The 14,407-nt window shown below is 56.0% G+C and overlaps 1 protein-coding gene across 1 annotated transcript; it reads right to left on the bottom strand.

Moving 5' to 3' along the window:
• Positions 1 to 5,151: 5,151 nt before the first annotated feature.
• BHLHA9 (basic helix-loop-helix family member a9) lies at positions 5,152 to 6,321 on the bottom strand. The gene has a single exon (XM_039476883.2). The coding sequence runs from the start codon at positions 6,319 to 6,321 to the stop codon at positions 5,605 to 5,607; it is 717 nt and encodes a 238-aa protein (XP_039332817.1). The 3' UTR covers positions 5,152 to 5,604.
• Between the last annotated feature and the right edge of the window lie 8,086 nt (positions 6,322 to 14,407).

The following is a 14,407-nucleotide window of genomic DNA, read 5'->3' as shown; positions in this document are numbered from 1 at the left end:
AGTCACGGAGGCTGTGTGTGTGTGTGCATACCACACGGCCTCCCTCCCTCTCCCCCTCCTTGGTGATGCTTTTCCTTTTCAATTCCCTCTCTCCAGAGATTCACCCTGGCAGCACTTTTGCCTCTGCCCCAGCCCAGCCCAGCCCAGAGGGACTCAGGGCAGCCTCAGGTTTCCACTGAAGCTCCAGGGCCTGCTCCTCTGGGCGGGGGCTGTGGATGGGGAGAAAGACATATTAGTGGCCAGGCGCAGTGGCTCACGCCTGTAATCTCAGCACCTTGGGAGGCCGAGGTGGGTGGATCACGAGGTCAAGAGATCGAGACCAGCCTGCTCAACATGGTAAAACCCTACCTCTACTAAAAATACAAAAATTAGCTGGGCGTTGTGGTGTGTGCCTGTAATCCCAGCTACTCTGAAGGCTGAGGCAGGAGAATCACTTGAACCTGGGAGGTTGCAATGAGCCAAGATCTCGCCAGTGTACTCCAGCCTGAGTGACAGAGTGAGACTGTCTAAAAAAAAAAAAAAGGAAGCTGGGCACGGTGGCTTAAGCCTGTAATCCCAGCACTTTGGGATTACAAGGTCAAGGCGGGTGGATCACAAGGTCAAGAGATCGAGACCATCTTGGTCAACATGGTGAAACCCCGTCTCTACTAAAAATACACAAAATTAGCTGGGCATGGTGGCGCGTGCCTGTAATCTCAGCTACTCAGGAGGCTGAGGCAGGAGAATTGCCTGAACCCAGGAGGCGGAGGTTGCGGTGAGCCGAGATCGTACCATTGCACTCCAGCCTGGGTAACAAGAGCGAAACTCCGTCTCAAAAAAAAAAAAAAAAAAAAAAAGGAAAAAAAAAATCACCCTGGGCCACACAGGGGTGTGTCTTCAGCTTTCCGGGGAACTGAGCCCTGTGCTGCTTCTGCCAAGGCAAGCGTGCAGTTCCTCCCATCTGCTGGGAAATGCTGGGCCCTAGGCCCTCTCCTCACATCCCACTCAGACCCTGGCCCCCAACCCCTACGGGCATCCAGGCTGAAGCCTTGCTCCAGCTCCAGGAGGAAAGGGACAGTGTGGGCGCCAGGCGGGGTAGCCCCTAGAGGGAGCGGATGCTGGCTGGACCAGCAGGCCCCATGAACGGGTTTCTACGCAGTTCAGCACTGGGTGGGGAGGAGGAGAAGCGGGGCTGTTGAGCCGGCCTCGGGCCCATCAGAGCAATTTGGTGGTGCTAAAGAGCCAGCAGGCAGAGCCCCTAGGTCAGAGCTGCTAGGGCGGGCGCCGGTTCTGAAGGGCCTCAGGCTCCAGCTGTCTGTCCTTGGATTCTCCTCTGCCCCTTTCTTCTCTCTTAGGTTTTCCTCCTCTGATTCTGCCTTCTTCTCTGTCCTCCGCATCTCTTTCTCTCTAACACTTCTTCTTACATTGTTTTGCAAGTGTGACCCGGAGCCACCAGGGATGTGTGTGTGTGGTTTGAAAGTGGCTGTATAAAATAGTTTAAATTCCTACAATCAGGTGGGGCGTCATGGCTCATGCCTGTAATCCCGGCACTTCAGGAGGCCGAGGCTTGAAGACTGCTTCAGCCAAGGACTTCAGGACCAGCCTGGGCAACATGGTGAAATCCCATCTCTACAAAAAATACAAAAATTAGGTAGGTGTGGTGGCATGCACCTGTAATCCCAGCTACTTGGGAGGCTGAGGTAGGAGGACTGCTTGAACCTGGGAGCTCAAGGCTGCAGTGAGCCGAGATTGTGCCACTCAGCTCAGTGGGAGATATGGGAGCTGACAGGACACCTGCAAATGAATAGGATTTGAAAATTCGGCTGGCCTGTAATCCCAGCACCTTGGGAGGCTGAGGCTGGTGGATCACTTGAGGTCAAGAGTTCGAGATCAGCTTGGCCAACAGAGCAAAACCACGTCACCACTAAAAATACAAAAATTAGCCAGGCATGGTGGCAAGTGCCTGTAACCACAGCTACTTGGGAGGCTGAGGTAGGAGAGTCACTTGAACCTGGGAGGCAGTGAAGGTAGCAGTGAGCTGAGATTGCACCACTGCACTCTAGCCTGGGTGATAGAATGAGACTCCTTCTCAAAACAAACAAACAAAAAACCTCACAATGTTTGTGGCTTTGGTATAACTTTTCAGATTTCATAAATTTGACTATATTAAGAATTTTGCTCAGGCTGGGTGTGGTGGCTCACGCATATAATCCCAGCACTTTGGGAGGCGGAGGTGAGTGGATCACCTGAGGTCAGGAGTTCAAGACCAGCCTGACCATCATGGTGAAACCCCAACTTTAAAAAAAAAAAAAAAAAAATTGATACTATCCTGGAGTTTCGCTCTTGTTACCCAGGCTGGAGTGCAATGGTGCGAACTCGGCTCACCGCAATCTCTGCCTCCTGGGTTCAGTCAATTCTCCTGCCTCAGCCTCCTGAGTAGCTGGGATTACAGGCACGCGCCACCATGCCCAGCTAATTTTTTGTATTTTTAGTAGAGATGGGGTTTCACCATGTTGACCAGGATGGTCTTGATCTCTTGACCTTGTGATCCACCCGCCTCGGCCTCCCAAAGTGCTGAGATTACAGGCTTGAGCCACTGCGCCCGGCCTCGTAATTTTTTTTTTAGACCGAGTTTCACGCTTGTTGCCCAGACTGGAGTGCGATGGCGCCATCTTGGCTCACTGCAATTTGGGATTACAGGCATGCACCACTACACCTGGCTAATTTTTGTATTTGTGTATTTTTCATAGAGATGGGGTTTCACCATGTTGGCCAGGATGGTCTCCATCTCCATCTCAGGTGACCCGCCCTCCTCGGCCTCCTAAAGTGCTGGGAATAGAGGCATGAGCCACCACGCCTGGCCATGATAACCACCATTTTAGAATAATCACAAAATCCTTTCTTCACCACATATCAGTTATCTTGGTGAATGGATATGATCTTGGGAAGCCGACAGAAAATCGAGCAAGAGTTCCAGGAACCCTAAACGGCACATAACTAAGGCTACTCAGGCCCAGGACCCCTGTGGCATCAGAGGGAGGAGGAAGCACTTGTCAGGCTGATACGTGTTCGATACACACACAAATGTCCACGCAGCCACACATCTGTGTAAGCACACACAAAATACGTCCACATCACAGACTCAGAATGCCAGGCAAGTATCAGCACACAAACATATGATGTGCACACCGAAACACGCAGACCTTGATGACTGCAGTGTGTCCTGAACTTTACAGTTTATAAAACACCTTCCCAGGCATTCTGTCCTTGCAACAACCTTGTGAATTGGATGTGTCTGAGCAGCCTCCGCCCAGTGAGTGCTTCTGCAGGCTATGCTACTGTTTATTTTATTTATTGATTATTTTTGAGTCGGAGTCTCGCTCTGCTGCCCAGGCTGGAGTGCAATGGTGTGGTCTCAGCTTACTGCAACCTCTGCCTCCCGCGTTCAAGCAATTCTTTTGCCTCCACCTCCTGTGTAGCTGGGATTACAGGCACCCACCACCACATTGGCTAATTTTTGTATTTTTAGTAGAGATGTGATTTCACCATGTTGGCCAGGCTGGTCTCGAACTCCTGACCTAGTAATCTGCCCCACTCAGCCTCCCAAAGTGTTGGGATTACAGGCGTGAGCCACTGCACCCGGCCGCCACTATGCTATTGCTTTAAATGCATTGTCTCATTTAGTCTCTGCAACAGCCTATGATGTTAAGTACTTATTCTAGCCCATTATACAGATAGGAACACTGAGGCTCAAAGCCACCAGGTGCTTTGCCCAGATCACTCAGCTGGTAAGTGAGGAGACATAAGTCCAGACCTGTGACATCCCCCCACCCCCGGCTGAACTCACAGGGTTGCCGCCTCAGGATTCTGCCTGCTCTGGTGTCCTTGCCATTTCCAGGCTGAGCGTGAGATTGTGGGAGAGGAACCCTTATTTCTTTCAGTCCTGGAATTGAGGCAAGCAGGACTTGCTGGCCATTGTATCATATTTCCAGAGAATGAACACCTGAGGCTGAAAGAGGGCTACGGCCTTATCCAAGCTGGCCTCGCCTCAGATTCTAATCGTGCAAACAGTCACGACTGCGGAACGCCGTGTTTGCCAGAAACAGTCCATTAGGAACCACTTTGACTCCTCACAGCCACCCTGCGCTGCAGTCACCATTCGTGTCAGAGGGGAGGAACCGGAGGCTGACAGGGGCGGCAGAGGAGGGGCTGGCCCGGGGCAGGCCTGGCTAGACCCCATGTCCCCTCTGAATAGCGTCTGTGCCACAGCCCTCCTGGGCAATTGGGAGCCCGAAAGAAGGCCTGCGGCTGAGGACGGGATGCTGAGCGTGCCAGCCAGGGCCGGGGTTCGCAGAGTGCACAGGCAGCTTTCACTGTGGCCGTGAGCCTCACCCCACCTGCTCTGGGACAACCCCCTGGGCCATGACTAATTGCGTTTCTCGAGCTTCCGTGGGATCCCCACCCGGAGCTAGCTGTGTGGAATCCTTCCCTCCCCGGCTCACAAGACTCCGGCTCTGGCCCAGCAGGTGGCCCCTGCAGCATGACACCCTTAGCCTGAGCCCGGCGGGACACCAGCTCATCTCAGACGAGGACAGCTCTCCATGTGGAACTGGCTGTGCCACTCAGTCACTCAGCAGGCTTGGCCTGAGGCCCCTCTGCCCTCACTCAACCCTCCCACCCAGAATCCTTCCTGGGTTCCAAGTCCGCCCCTCACCATGGGGGGGCCCTGGCCCGAGGTTCCCTGGGAGCTCTCCCTGCCTGTTGCTGGAGGTAGGTGTATGCAGGACTTGCACCCAGTCCTTGGCCTGCCCTTGGCCTCCTGCCCTGAGACATGGCCAGACTCTCCCTTCGTGGTAGCCCTCCATGTGGCTGACTCCAGACCACGGCTCTGCAGGGAAGTCCAGAGCCTGGGCTGAGCACATCCCCCAAGCCCCTCTCCCAATACTGTCCTCTCCCACCCCAGGGACGCAGGGCGGGGCGTCATCGCTGGCTGTCTCTTTCCTCCCCGTGGGCCCCAGAGCTCAGCCACACCTGGGGTTTTGCCATGAACCGGTTCCCCCGGGGCCCACCTGTGCGCTCAGGCCCCGCCCAGCATCCAAGGCGAGCACGGCCCTCAGGCTTTCCTGCCGCCCTGGGCCACTGCGCCCGCTGGTGTCTGGAATCGGGCAGAAATGACAGTTTTCCCTTTTTTATTTTGCTGCTGCTCCTGACTGCCTCTCCCGGATCAGGCAGGGGAAGGGGACTCGGCCCTTGGCCATGAGACCACAGCGGGCCCCACGGCTCCCACACCTGTCCCATCCCTCGCCCTCCTGAAGGCAGAGAGGGCAGACAGGGCCCCGAGGCACGGAGTGCAAAGGCTGCTTTCCAGGACGAGTTCCAGTCCAAGATGAATCCGGGATCCTGACCCTTTCCTGGAGCCGCCTCCCCAGGCCGGGATTGGCGGTGCTCCCCAGGCCCCCGAGCTCCTTTTCCCTGGAGAGGCAGCGTCTCCTCCGTGCCAGGTCTCAGCCGGTGCAGTGTCGCTGTGTCCCGTGTCGCTCTGTCCAGGCGCCTCTGCAGCCTCCGCTCTTGCAGCCCAGCTGCCAGCACGGCCTCCCTCCAGGCCCGCGGGCGCCCCGAGCCGGGTCAGGAGCGCGGGGGGCCCATCCCGGGGCTGGCTCGCAGGTAGCCGCGCGGCCAGGGAGGCGGCCCGGCTGAGGAAGCCCCCGGACCTCGGCGCCAGCTTCCCCCGGAGGCCTGGGCCGGGCCCGGCACCTCGGCCAGCGCGCGGGGCCGTCCCGGGGGCGCGTGCGGGGAGCACGAGGCGCAGCGGGGCGGGGGCGGCACCGGGGGGCGAGTGGCATCTGGGCGCGCGAGGCCGGGCCCTGCGGGCGGCGGGGGTCTGGCACCTGAGTCGTCCCTCGCGTCCCCGGGGTTCCCGCGCGCGCCCCGGCCGTGGCACTCCAGGTGTCCGCAGGGCCCGCGGGGCGCAGGGCTGGCGCGCAGGGCGAGGGAGAGCGCGGCGATGCGATGGATGGCCCTGCGCAGCGTGGCGATCTTGGAGAGCCTCTTACCGCCCAGGTCGTGCCGCAGGGCCCGGCGCAGCGCGTTGAACGCCTCGTTGTAGTCCAGGATGCGCTTGCGCTCCCGCACGTTGGCCGCCATGCGCCGCGCCTTGGACCGCACGGGCCGCGAGCGCCTCCCGCCCGCCGGCTCCTCCGCCTGGCCCAGGCCGCGGGGAGCGCGGCCCGCCCCCAGCACCCCCAGATCCGCCCCGGCCCCGGGGCAGGAGCCCCCCAAGTCCTCCGCGGAGCCCTCGGCCCCCTTCCGCGCCCTGAGGCCTAGTCCTGGCGCTCGCAGCATGGCCTTCCCTGGCCCTCTGCCCTCTGCCCCAGCCCCGGCTTGCAACGCGGACGGTCCCGGCTCCTGCGGGCTGGACACTCCCTGGACCGGCCTCTCCGGCGGGCCTTTATGGCACCACGCTGCGCCCCGCCCTCCCACCCATCTATCTCCCTCCTCCTGCTTTATTACCTGCCTCCAGGTAGGTCGGCGGGCGAGGGGGGAACCGAGGGAAGTAGGAAGGCGAGGAAAGAAGCTTGCAGGTTCCTGAAAGCGGAGACCAGATGGGCATCCCGGTCACGCCGCCCCAGAGAACTGGCCTCGCTCCGGGGCCGCAGCGGAGTGGCCGCGTTCCGCACTCTTCCTCCCCACTCCAGACACGCGGCTAAATGTGGCTTCTAGCAGGAGAGCGGATGGGAACGGCGAGTGGGAGCGGCCTGGCGCCGTGGCTCACGCCTGCCATCCCAGCACTTTGGAAGGCCCAGGCGGGCGGATCGCTTGAGCCCAGGCGTTTCGAGAGCAGCCTGGCCGACAGGGCGAGACCCCGCCTATACGAAAAATACAAAAATTAGCCAAGTGCGGTGGTACATTCTTTTGTAGTCCCAGCTACTCGGGAGGCTGAGGCAGGAGGGTCACCTGAGTCTAGGGAGGTCGAGGCTGCAGTGAGCTGTGATAGTGCCACTACACTTCAGTCTGGGCAGTAGAGTGAGACCCTGCCTCAGAAATAGGAATGAAAACCAGAAGTGTGGTGCTTTGGTGTTTTTGTTGTGGTGGTTGAGACGGAGTCTGGCTCTGTCACCCAGGCTGGAGTGCAGGGGCTGGATCTCGGCCCACTGCAACCTCCACCACCTGGGTTCAAGCGATTCTCCTGCCTCAGCTTCCCGAGTAGTTGGGATTATAGGCATGTGTCACCACACCCGGCTAATTTTTGTATTTTTAGTAGAGATGGGGTTTCACTATGTTGGCCAGGCTGGTCTTGAACTCCCTACCTCAGGTGATTCACCTGCTTCGGCCTCCGAAAGTGCTGGGATGACAGGCGTGAGCCCCTGCGCCGAGCCTTTGGTGTGTTTTAAGAACCTTGAAAGTACTTGTCAAGTCTCATGGGTAGCCACAGAGCTGACATTGAGGAAAGCACGAGTGTCCCACGCTGCAGGGCTCACACGGCAGGGGCAGGGTCCTGCAGGTAAGGCTGACCTCGAGCTTCTGGCTTTCTCAGCTATGGAGCCTGGCTGGTTGCGATTGGGGTTCGGGTTTTGGTTGGGCCTGACTCTCCCTCCACTGCCCTTTGACTTCCCTTCTGAGGCAGAGCTGGGCTGAGTCAGCAGCAGAGGGCGATGGGGAAGATTCCTTTGCAGCCCTGGCTCCCCATCAGGGGCATCTTTCGGGTCCAGAGCCACCGGGCAGAGGTATCTCATGACACAGCCCTGCCAGATTATGAACTCATTGGGCAGCCTCTCCCCTCTTCCCCCAGGATTTTCATTTGAAACAGGGTCTCAGAAAAAAGATAATGCTTATTCCTAGGGAAACACCCCGAGTGAAATTTCAGGCATCCCCAGGCGAGTTATTTGGAGCACCTTAAAGTCACTCCTTCCAACCACAATCCAAATGCCTCCAAAATGACCAAGCCTCTGTTGGCATCAGCTGGACTCTGTGTGCGGTTCACAACCATCTTGCCAAAACAGCACTGCCAATAAGCCCGTTATTTCAAACTGCGAATTTCTCCACTGAGTTAAATAATAAGGCACTGGGAAGCAGTGTGTATGTGTTTACTTCTGTGATGTATTTATTTACACACTAGGATGAAAGCATCCTCAGGACATCTGTATTTCCCAGGTTCTATTCGCCCCAAATCTGCAATATATGTGGAATTATAAAGCAGCTAGAGGCCGGGCGCTGTGGCTCACGCCTGTAATCTCAGCATTTGGGGAGGCCAAGGCAGGCGGATCACTTGAGGTCAGGAGTTCGAGACCGGCCTGGCCAACATGGCACCACCCCCCCCCTCACTAAAAATACAAAAATTAGCTGGGCGTGGTGGTGGTGGTGGGAGTCTGTAATCCCAGATTCTTAGGAGCTTGAGCAGGAGAATCGCTGGAACCTGGGAGGTGGAGGTTGCAGTGAGCCGAGATCGCGCCACTGCCCTCCAGACCCAGTCAAACGAATGAACGAACGAACGAACGAATGAATGAATGAATGAAAAAAGAGGTTGGTAGAAGCAAAGAAAATGCCCAGCGACCCGCGTTTCCCCGCGCGTTTCCCGCCCCTCCCTTCCCGCACAGGTCAGGAAACGACCCCGACAAAGCCTCCCGAGGACGCGAGAGCGACGCCTCTTCCTGGAAGCCCGCGGATCCTGGGGCGCTGCGGGCTCGGCCGACTTCAAAGACCAGCGGGGACCCGGCATTTCCGCGGCACCTGTGCCCGTGCCCGGGAGCGCGCGCTTCTCGCCGGGGCGGGGGCGGGCGCGGTGATTTAGGGCCGGGCGGTTCCGCCGAGCCGAAGGTGCCTATTACCGTCGGGCGGAGCCTGGATTTCAAAAATTCCTGCCTTTCCTCGGGAAGTTCCGGCGCCGCCCCCGGGGGAGGACAGAACGTCGGCCCTGGAGAGAAAGGTCGGGCCCCACTCGCCGGGTCCTGGAACTCGCCCGCCCGCAGACAGCGGGTCCCCCCAGGCCCTGAGCTCCCCACCCCAGGCCCAGGCGCTGATTTCAACCCACAAGCGCCCCGTGTCGAAGACGGAGGGCGCAGTTTCAGGCTCTGGCCCTTCATGCGTTCATTCAACAAACAGTTTTTTTGTTTAGCCAGAGCCTCCCTCTTGTCGCCCAGGTTGGAGTGCAGTGGCGCGATCTCGGCTTACTGCAACCCCCGCCTCCCGGGTTCAAGCGATTCTCTTGCCTCGGCCTCTCGAGTAGCTGGGACTACAGGCCCTTGTCACCACGCCTGGCTAAGTTTTTGTATTTTTAGTAGAGATGGGGGTTCCCATGTTAGCCAGGATGGTCTTGAACCCCTGACCTCAGGTGATCCCCCCACCTCCACCTCCCAAAGTGCTAGGATTACAGGTGTGAGCCACCGGCCTGGCCTCAACAAAAACTTATTGCCTGGCCGGGCGTGGTGGCTCACGCCTGTAATCCAAGCACTTTGGAAGCCAAGGCGGGCGGATTACCTGAGGTCGGGAGTTCAAGACCAGCCTGACTGACATGGTGAAACCCCGTCTTTAAAAAACAATAAAAAAATAGAAAAATTAAATTAAAAAAAGAAAAGAAAATAAGAGAAAAAACTTATTGCCTGACAAGTGATCCGGTGACAGAGCAGTGAATAAACAGCCAAAACCACGTCCTAATGGAGCTCGTGTTCTCCTGGGAAGAGTGAATAATGAGGAAAATAAATAATTTATGTAGTTAATAAATACAATTAAAAGGACGTGAGCCAGTCCCAGGCATGGTGGGGCAAGCCTGTCGTCCCAGCACTTTGGGAGGCCAAGGCGGGAAGACCACTGGAGCCCAGGAGTTCCAGACCAGCCTGGGCAACATAGTGAGATCCCCATCTCTACAAAAAATAAAATACTAGTTGGATGTGAGCGTGCACACCTGTAGTCCCAGCTACTCGGGAGGCTGAGGCAGAAGGATCGCTTGAGCCCAGGTGATCAAGGCTGCAGTGAGCTATGATCATGCCACTGCACTCCAGCCCGGCCAACAGAGCAAGACCCTGTGTTAGTAAAAGTAGATTAGACAGGCGGGGCTCAGTGGCTCACACCTGTCATCCCAGCACTTTGGGAGGCTGAGGCGGGCAAATCATCTGAGATCAGGAGTTCAAGACCAGCCTGACCAACATGGTGAAACCCTGTCTCTGCTAAAAATACAAAAATTGGCCGGATATGGTGGTGGGCGCCTGTCATCCCAGCTACTTTCTGAAGCTGAAGCAGGAGAATCACTTGAACCCAGGAGGTGGAGGTTGCAGTGAGCTGAGATTGCACAACTTCACTCCAGCCTGGGCAACAGAGCAAGACTCTGTCTCAAAAAAAAAAAAAAAAAAGGGCGGGGGGGCCAGGTGCGGTGGCTCATGCCTTATAGGCATGTGGGAGTCTCCCAGCATTGTGGGAGACTGAGGCGGGCAGATCATGAGGTCAGGAGATCGAGACCATGCTGGCCAACATGATCATGAGGTCAGGAGATCGAGACCATCCTGACCCCCATCTCTACTAAAAATACAAAAATTAGCTGGGTGTGGTGGCGTGTGCCTGTAGTTCCAGCAACTCGGGAGGCTGAGGCAGAATTGTTTGAACCTGGGTGACAGAGATTGTATTGAGCTGAGATAGCGCCACTGCACTGTAGCCTGGGTGACAGGGAGGGAGGGAGGACGGGAGGAAGGGAGGGAGGGGAAAAAGACAGAAAGAAAGAAAGGAAGAAGAAAGGGGAAACAAAGAAAGAAACAACGTGACGTTTGTTTTTTGTTTGTTTGTTTTTGTTTTTGAGACCAAGTCTCACTCTGTCACCCAGGCTGGAGTGCAATAAGGCATCTCGGCTCACCGCAGCCTCCGACTCCCGGGTTCAAGCGATTCGCCTGCCTCAGCCTCCTGAGTAGCTGGGATGACAGACGTGAGCCTCCACGCCCAGAAATTTTTTGTATTTTTAGTAGAGATGGGGTTTTACCATGTTGGCCAGGCTGGCCTCAAGCTTCTGACCGCAGGTGATCTACCCACCTGGGCCTCTCAAAGTGCTGGGATTACCAGTGTGCGCCATTGCACCTGGCTGCTGTTAGCTTTCTTTCTCTTCCTCTGACCCCAGGATGAGGATTCCCTCAACCCCCCCTCCCGCCCCTTCTCCATTCGGCACCCATCTTGACCTTCTGTCCCTCTCTCCCTGGGCAGTGCCCCCATGCTCTGAGGGTGGTGTCTTCCTCTTCTGGTTTACCTCAGCTCCATCTCTTCTGAGGTCTCGACTCATCACTTGCCCCTTCCTCAGTTCTCCAGCTTTCTTTCTCTACTGGCTCCTTCCTTGGAAATACACATGTGCTCAAGCTGCTTTCTCTGAATTCGTCTTTCCTTACATCCTAGAGTTTCTACCTTCTCTCTTTCATGTCCTCTCACCTCTCTTAAGCCTGGAAGCCTGGTTCTTGCCACCCCAAACCCCCAGTCTACTAAAACTGTTCCCCTTTCATTCATCCTCCGTGACCTCAGCAAGGTCTTCCTGGTCAATTGTTTCACACTCAGGCCGGGCGCGGTGGCTCAAGCCTGTAATCCCAGCACTTTGGGAGGCCGAGGCGGGTGGATCACGAGGTCGAGAGATCGAGACCATCCTGGTCAACAAGGTGAAACCCCGTCTCTACTAAAAATACAAAAAGTTAGCTGGGCGTGGTGGCGTGCGCCTGTAATCCCAGCTACTCAGGAGGCTGAGGCAGGAGAATTGCCTGAGCCCAGGAGGCGGAGGTTGCGGTGAGCCGAGATCGCGCCATTGCACTCCAGCCTGGGTAACAAGAGCAAAACTCCATCTCCAAAAAAAAAAAAAAAAAAAAAAAAATTGTTTCACACTCGTTGAGCACCTACTATTTGCCAGGTCTTGGGTTAGATTATGAAGATGCCATGGTGAACAGAACTGACATGGTTCCTGTGTCCATGGGGTTTGCCATCTAGCGGAGAAGGTCATCTGGTAAACCAGTTATTTCAACAGCGTGAAATAAAAGAACACGAAAAATTTGGAAGTCGTACAGAGGAAGGATGAGCTTCCCTGAGGGGTCAGGCTCGACAGGGGAGATCATGCCTGAACTGGACTTCAAAGGATGTTTGCCAGGGAGACGAGGAGCGAAGGGCACTGAAGTTACAGAAAGAGCAGGTGCCAGGCCCTGGGAGTGCCAGCCATCATGGGATGACGCAGAAAATATAGGAAGAGACTTTGCCAAATCATGAAATGTGAGGCCAGGGAGTGACGGGAGATGAGGCTGGAGGTCACTAGGCATCGTGCCAAAAACCTTGCTTTTCGACCTGTAGGCAGCTGGGTACCACAAAAGGTTATTAAGCTGAGGAATGACAGTCATATTTGAATTACAGCTAGTGCTCCTTTGAGCAGTGTGGAGAATGGCTTCTTTTTTTCTTTTGGAGACAGCATCTCATTCTGTCACCTAGGCTGGATTGCAGTGGTGCGATCTCGGCTCACTGCAACCTCTGCCTCCTGGGTTGGGGCAATTCTCCTGCCTCGGCCTCCCGAGTAGCTGGGGTTACAGGTGTGCGCCACCACTCCTGGCTAATTTTTGTATTTTTAGTAGGGACAGGGTTTTGCCATGTTGGCCAGGCTGGTCTTGGGCTCCTGACCTCAGGTGATTCACCCACCTCCATCTCCAAAAGTGTGGGGATGACAAGCATGAGCCACGGTGCCCGGCTGATAATAGATGTTGAGACAAATTCCAGGCCAGGCACGGCAGCTCACGCCTGTGATCGGAGGCCGAGGCGGGCAGATCACCTGAGGTCAGGGGTTCGAGACCAGTGTGACCAACACAGAGAAACCCCATCTCTACTAAAAACACAAAAATTAGCCAGGTGTGCTGGTGCACACCTGTAATCCCAGCTACTTGGGAGGCCGAGGCAGGAGAATTGCTCAAACCTGGGAGGTGGAGGTTGTGGCGAGCCGAGATCGCACCACTGCACTCCAGCCTGGGTGACGAGAGCAAAACTTTGTCTCGGGGAAAAAAAAAAGACAAATTCCACTTAGGGAGCAAGGATCCTGGAGGGAGTGGGGCCTGAGCTATGCAGGCGGTTGTGAGAGAAACACACTGAAGTCAACACCTGCTTGGAAAATAGAATTGGCATGTGGTGGGGGGTGGGCAGTGGGATAAAGCAGGTGACAAAAAGGGATGTCAGCTCCACATACTCTGTGAGCGGAGAGGCCTTAGTGGAGAGGCTCTCCAGACGAAGGTTCAGCCATGGACATGGGGAAAGCCCAGGAAGGGTAAGAAAGCCAATGGCATGTAATCACCTTGGCCCCGGGGCACCAGCTGCTATGGTGAATTTTTTTTTTTGAGACAAGAGTCTCACTCTGTCGCCCAGGCTGGAGTGCAGTGGCACAATCTCAGCTCATTGCGACCTTGCAACCTCCGCCTCCCGGGTTCAAGTGATTACAGATTTGGGTCACCTCGCCTGGCCCAAACCACACTTTAAAAGGCTGTTACCAGCCGGGCGTGGTGGCTTGCGCCTGTAATCCCAGCACTTTGGGAGGCCGAGGCGGGTGGATCACGAGGTCAAGAGATCGAGACAATCCTGGTCAACATAGTGAAACCCCGTCTCTACTAAAAATACAAAAATTAGCTGGGCATGGTGGTGCGTGCCTGTAATCCCAGCTACTCAGGAGGTTGAGGCAGGAGAATTGCCTGAACCCAGGAGGCGGAGGTTATGGTGAGCCGAGATCGCGCCATTGCACTCCAGCTTGGGTAACAAGAGTGAAACTACGTTTAAAAAAAAAAAAAAAAAAGGCTGTTACCACGCCTGTACAGGTGTGAGCCATCGTGCCTGGCCCAAACCACACTTTATTTACTTTATAAAAATGTTTTAATTTTTGAGACAGAGTATCGCTCTGATGCCCAGGCTGGAGTGCATTGTGCAATCCTGGCTCACTGCAACCTCCACCTCCTGGCTTCAAGCCATTCTCCTGCCTCAGCCTCCCGAGTAGCAGGGACTACAGGTGCGCGCCACGGTGAATGTTTTTGTTATCACTGTTTGCTGTGCAGCATTTGAACAGCCTTCCTATCTGGAGAGAAGCGAGCCTCCATGGTGGGGCTCTGTGTGGCAGAGATTCCTGGTAACTGGGAGAGACAGGAGTCCGGGCACATGCCTGCCTGACTTGAATCTGGAGTGGTGTCCCCCAGAAACGAACAGGTAGCTGTAGAGAAATCCCGGTGCCAGTGCCAGGGCCGTGGCCCTCTGAGTCCTGCATGGGCATCTAGAGGAGGTTCCTGGCCTGGCGTGGGTCTAGCTGCCCGGTTTCCTCTAATTCCTGTGAGTCTCCCAGCCTAAATTTCCCAGACTTTCTTTTCTTTTCTTTGAGATGTAGTCTTGCTCTTTTGCTCAGGCTGGATCGCAGTGGCTCACACCTGTAATCCCAGCACTTTGGGAGGCCGAGGTGGGAGGATCA

This window comes from Saimiri boliviensis, chromosome 17 (assembly GCF_048565385.1).
Source record: "Saimiri boliviensis isolate mSaiBol1 chromosome 17, mSaiBol1.pri, whole genome shotgun sequence".
NCBI lineage: Eukaryota > Metazoa > Chordata > Mammalia > Primates > Cebidae > Saimiri > Saimiri boliviensis.
Note: the sequence above shows the minus strand (reverse complement) of the source record. Positions and strands in the feature narration are given on the sequence as shown.

Coding starts and splice junctions, on each gene's coding strand:
- BHLHA9 (XM_039476883.2), bottom strand. CDS start 6,321: ATGCTGCGAGCGCCAGGACTAGGCCTCAGGGCGCGGAAGGGGGCCGAG.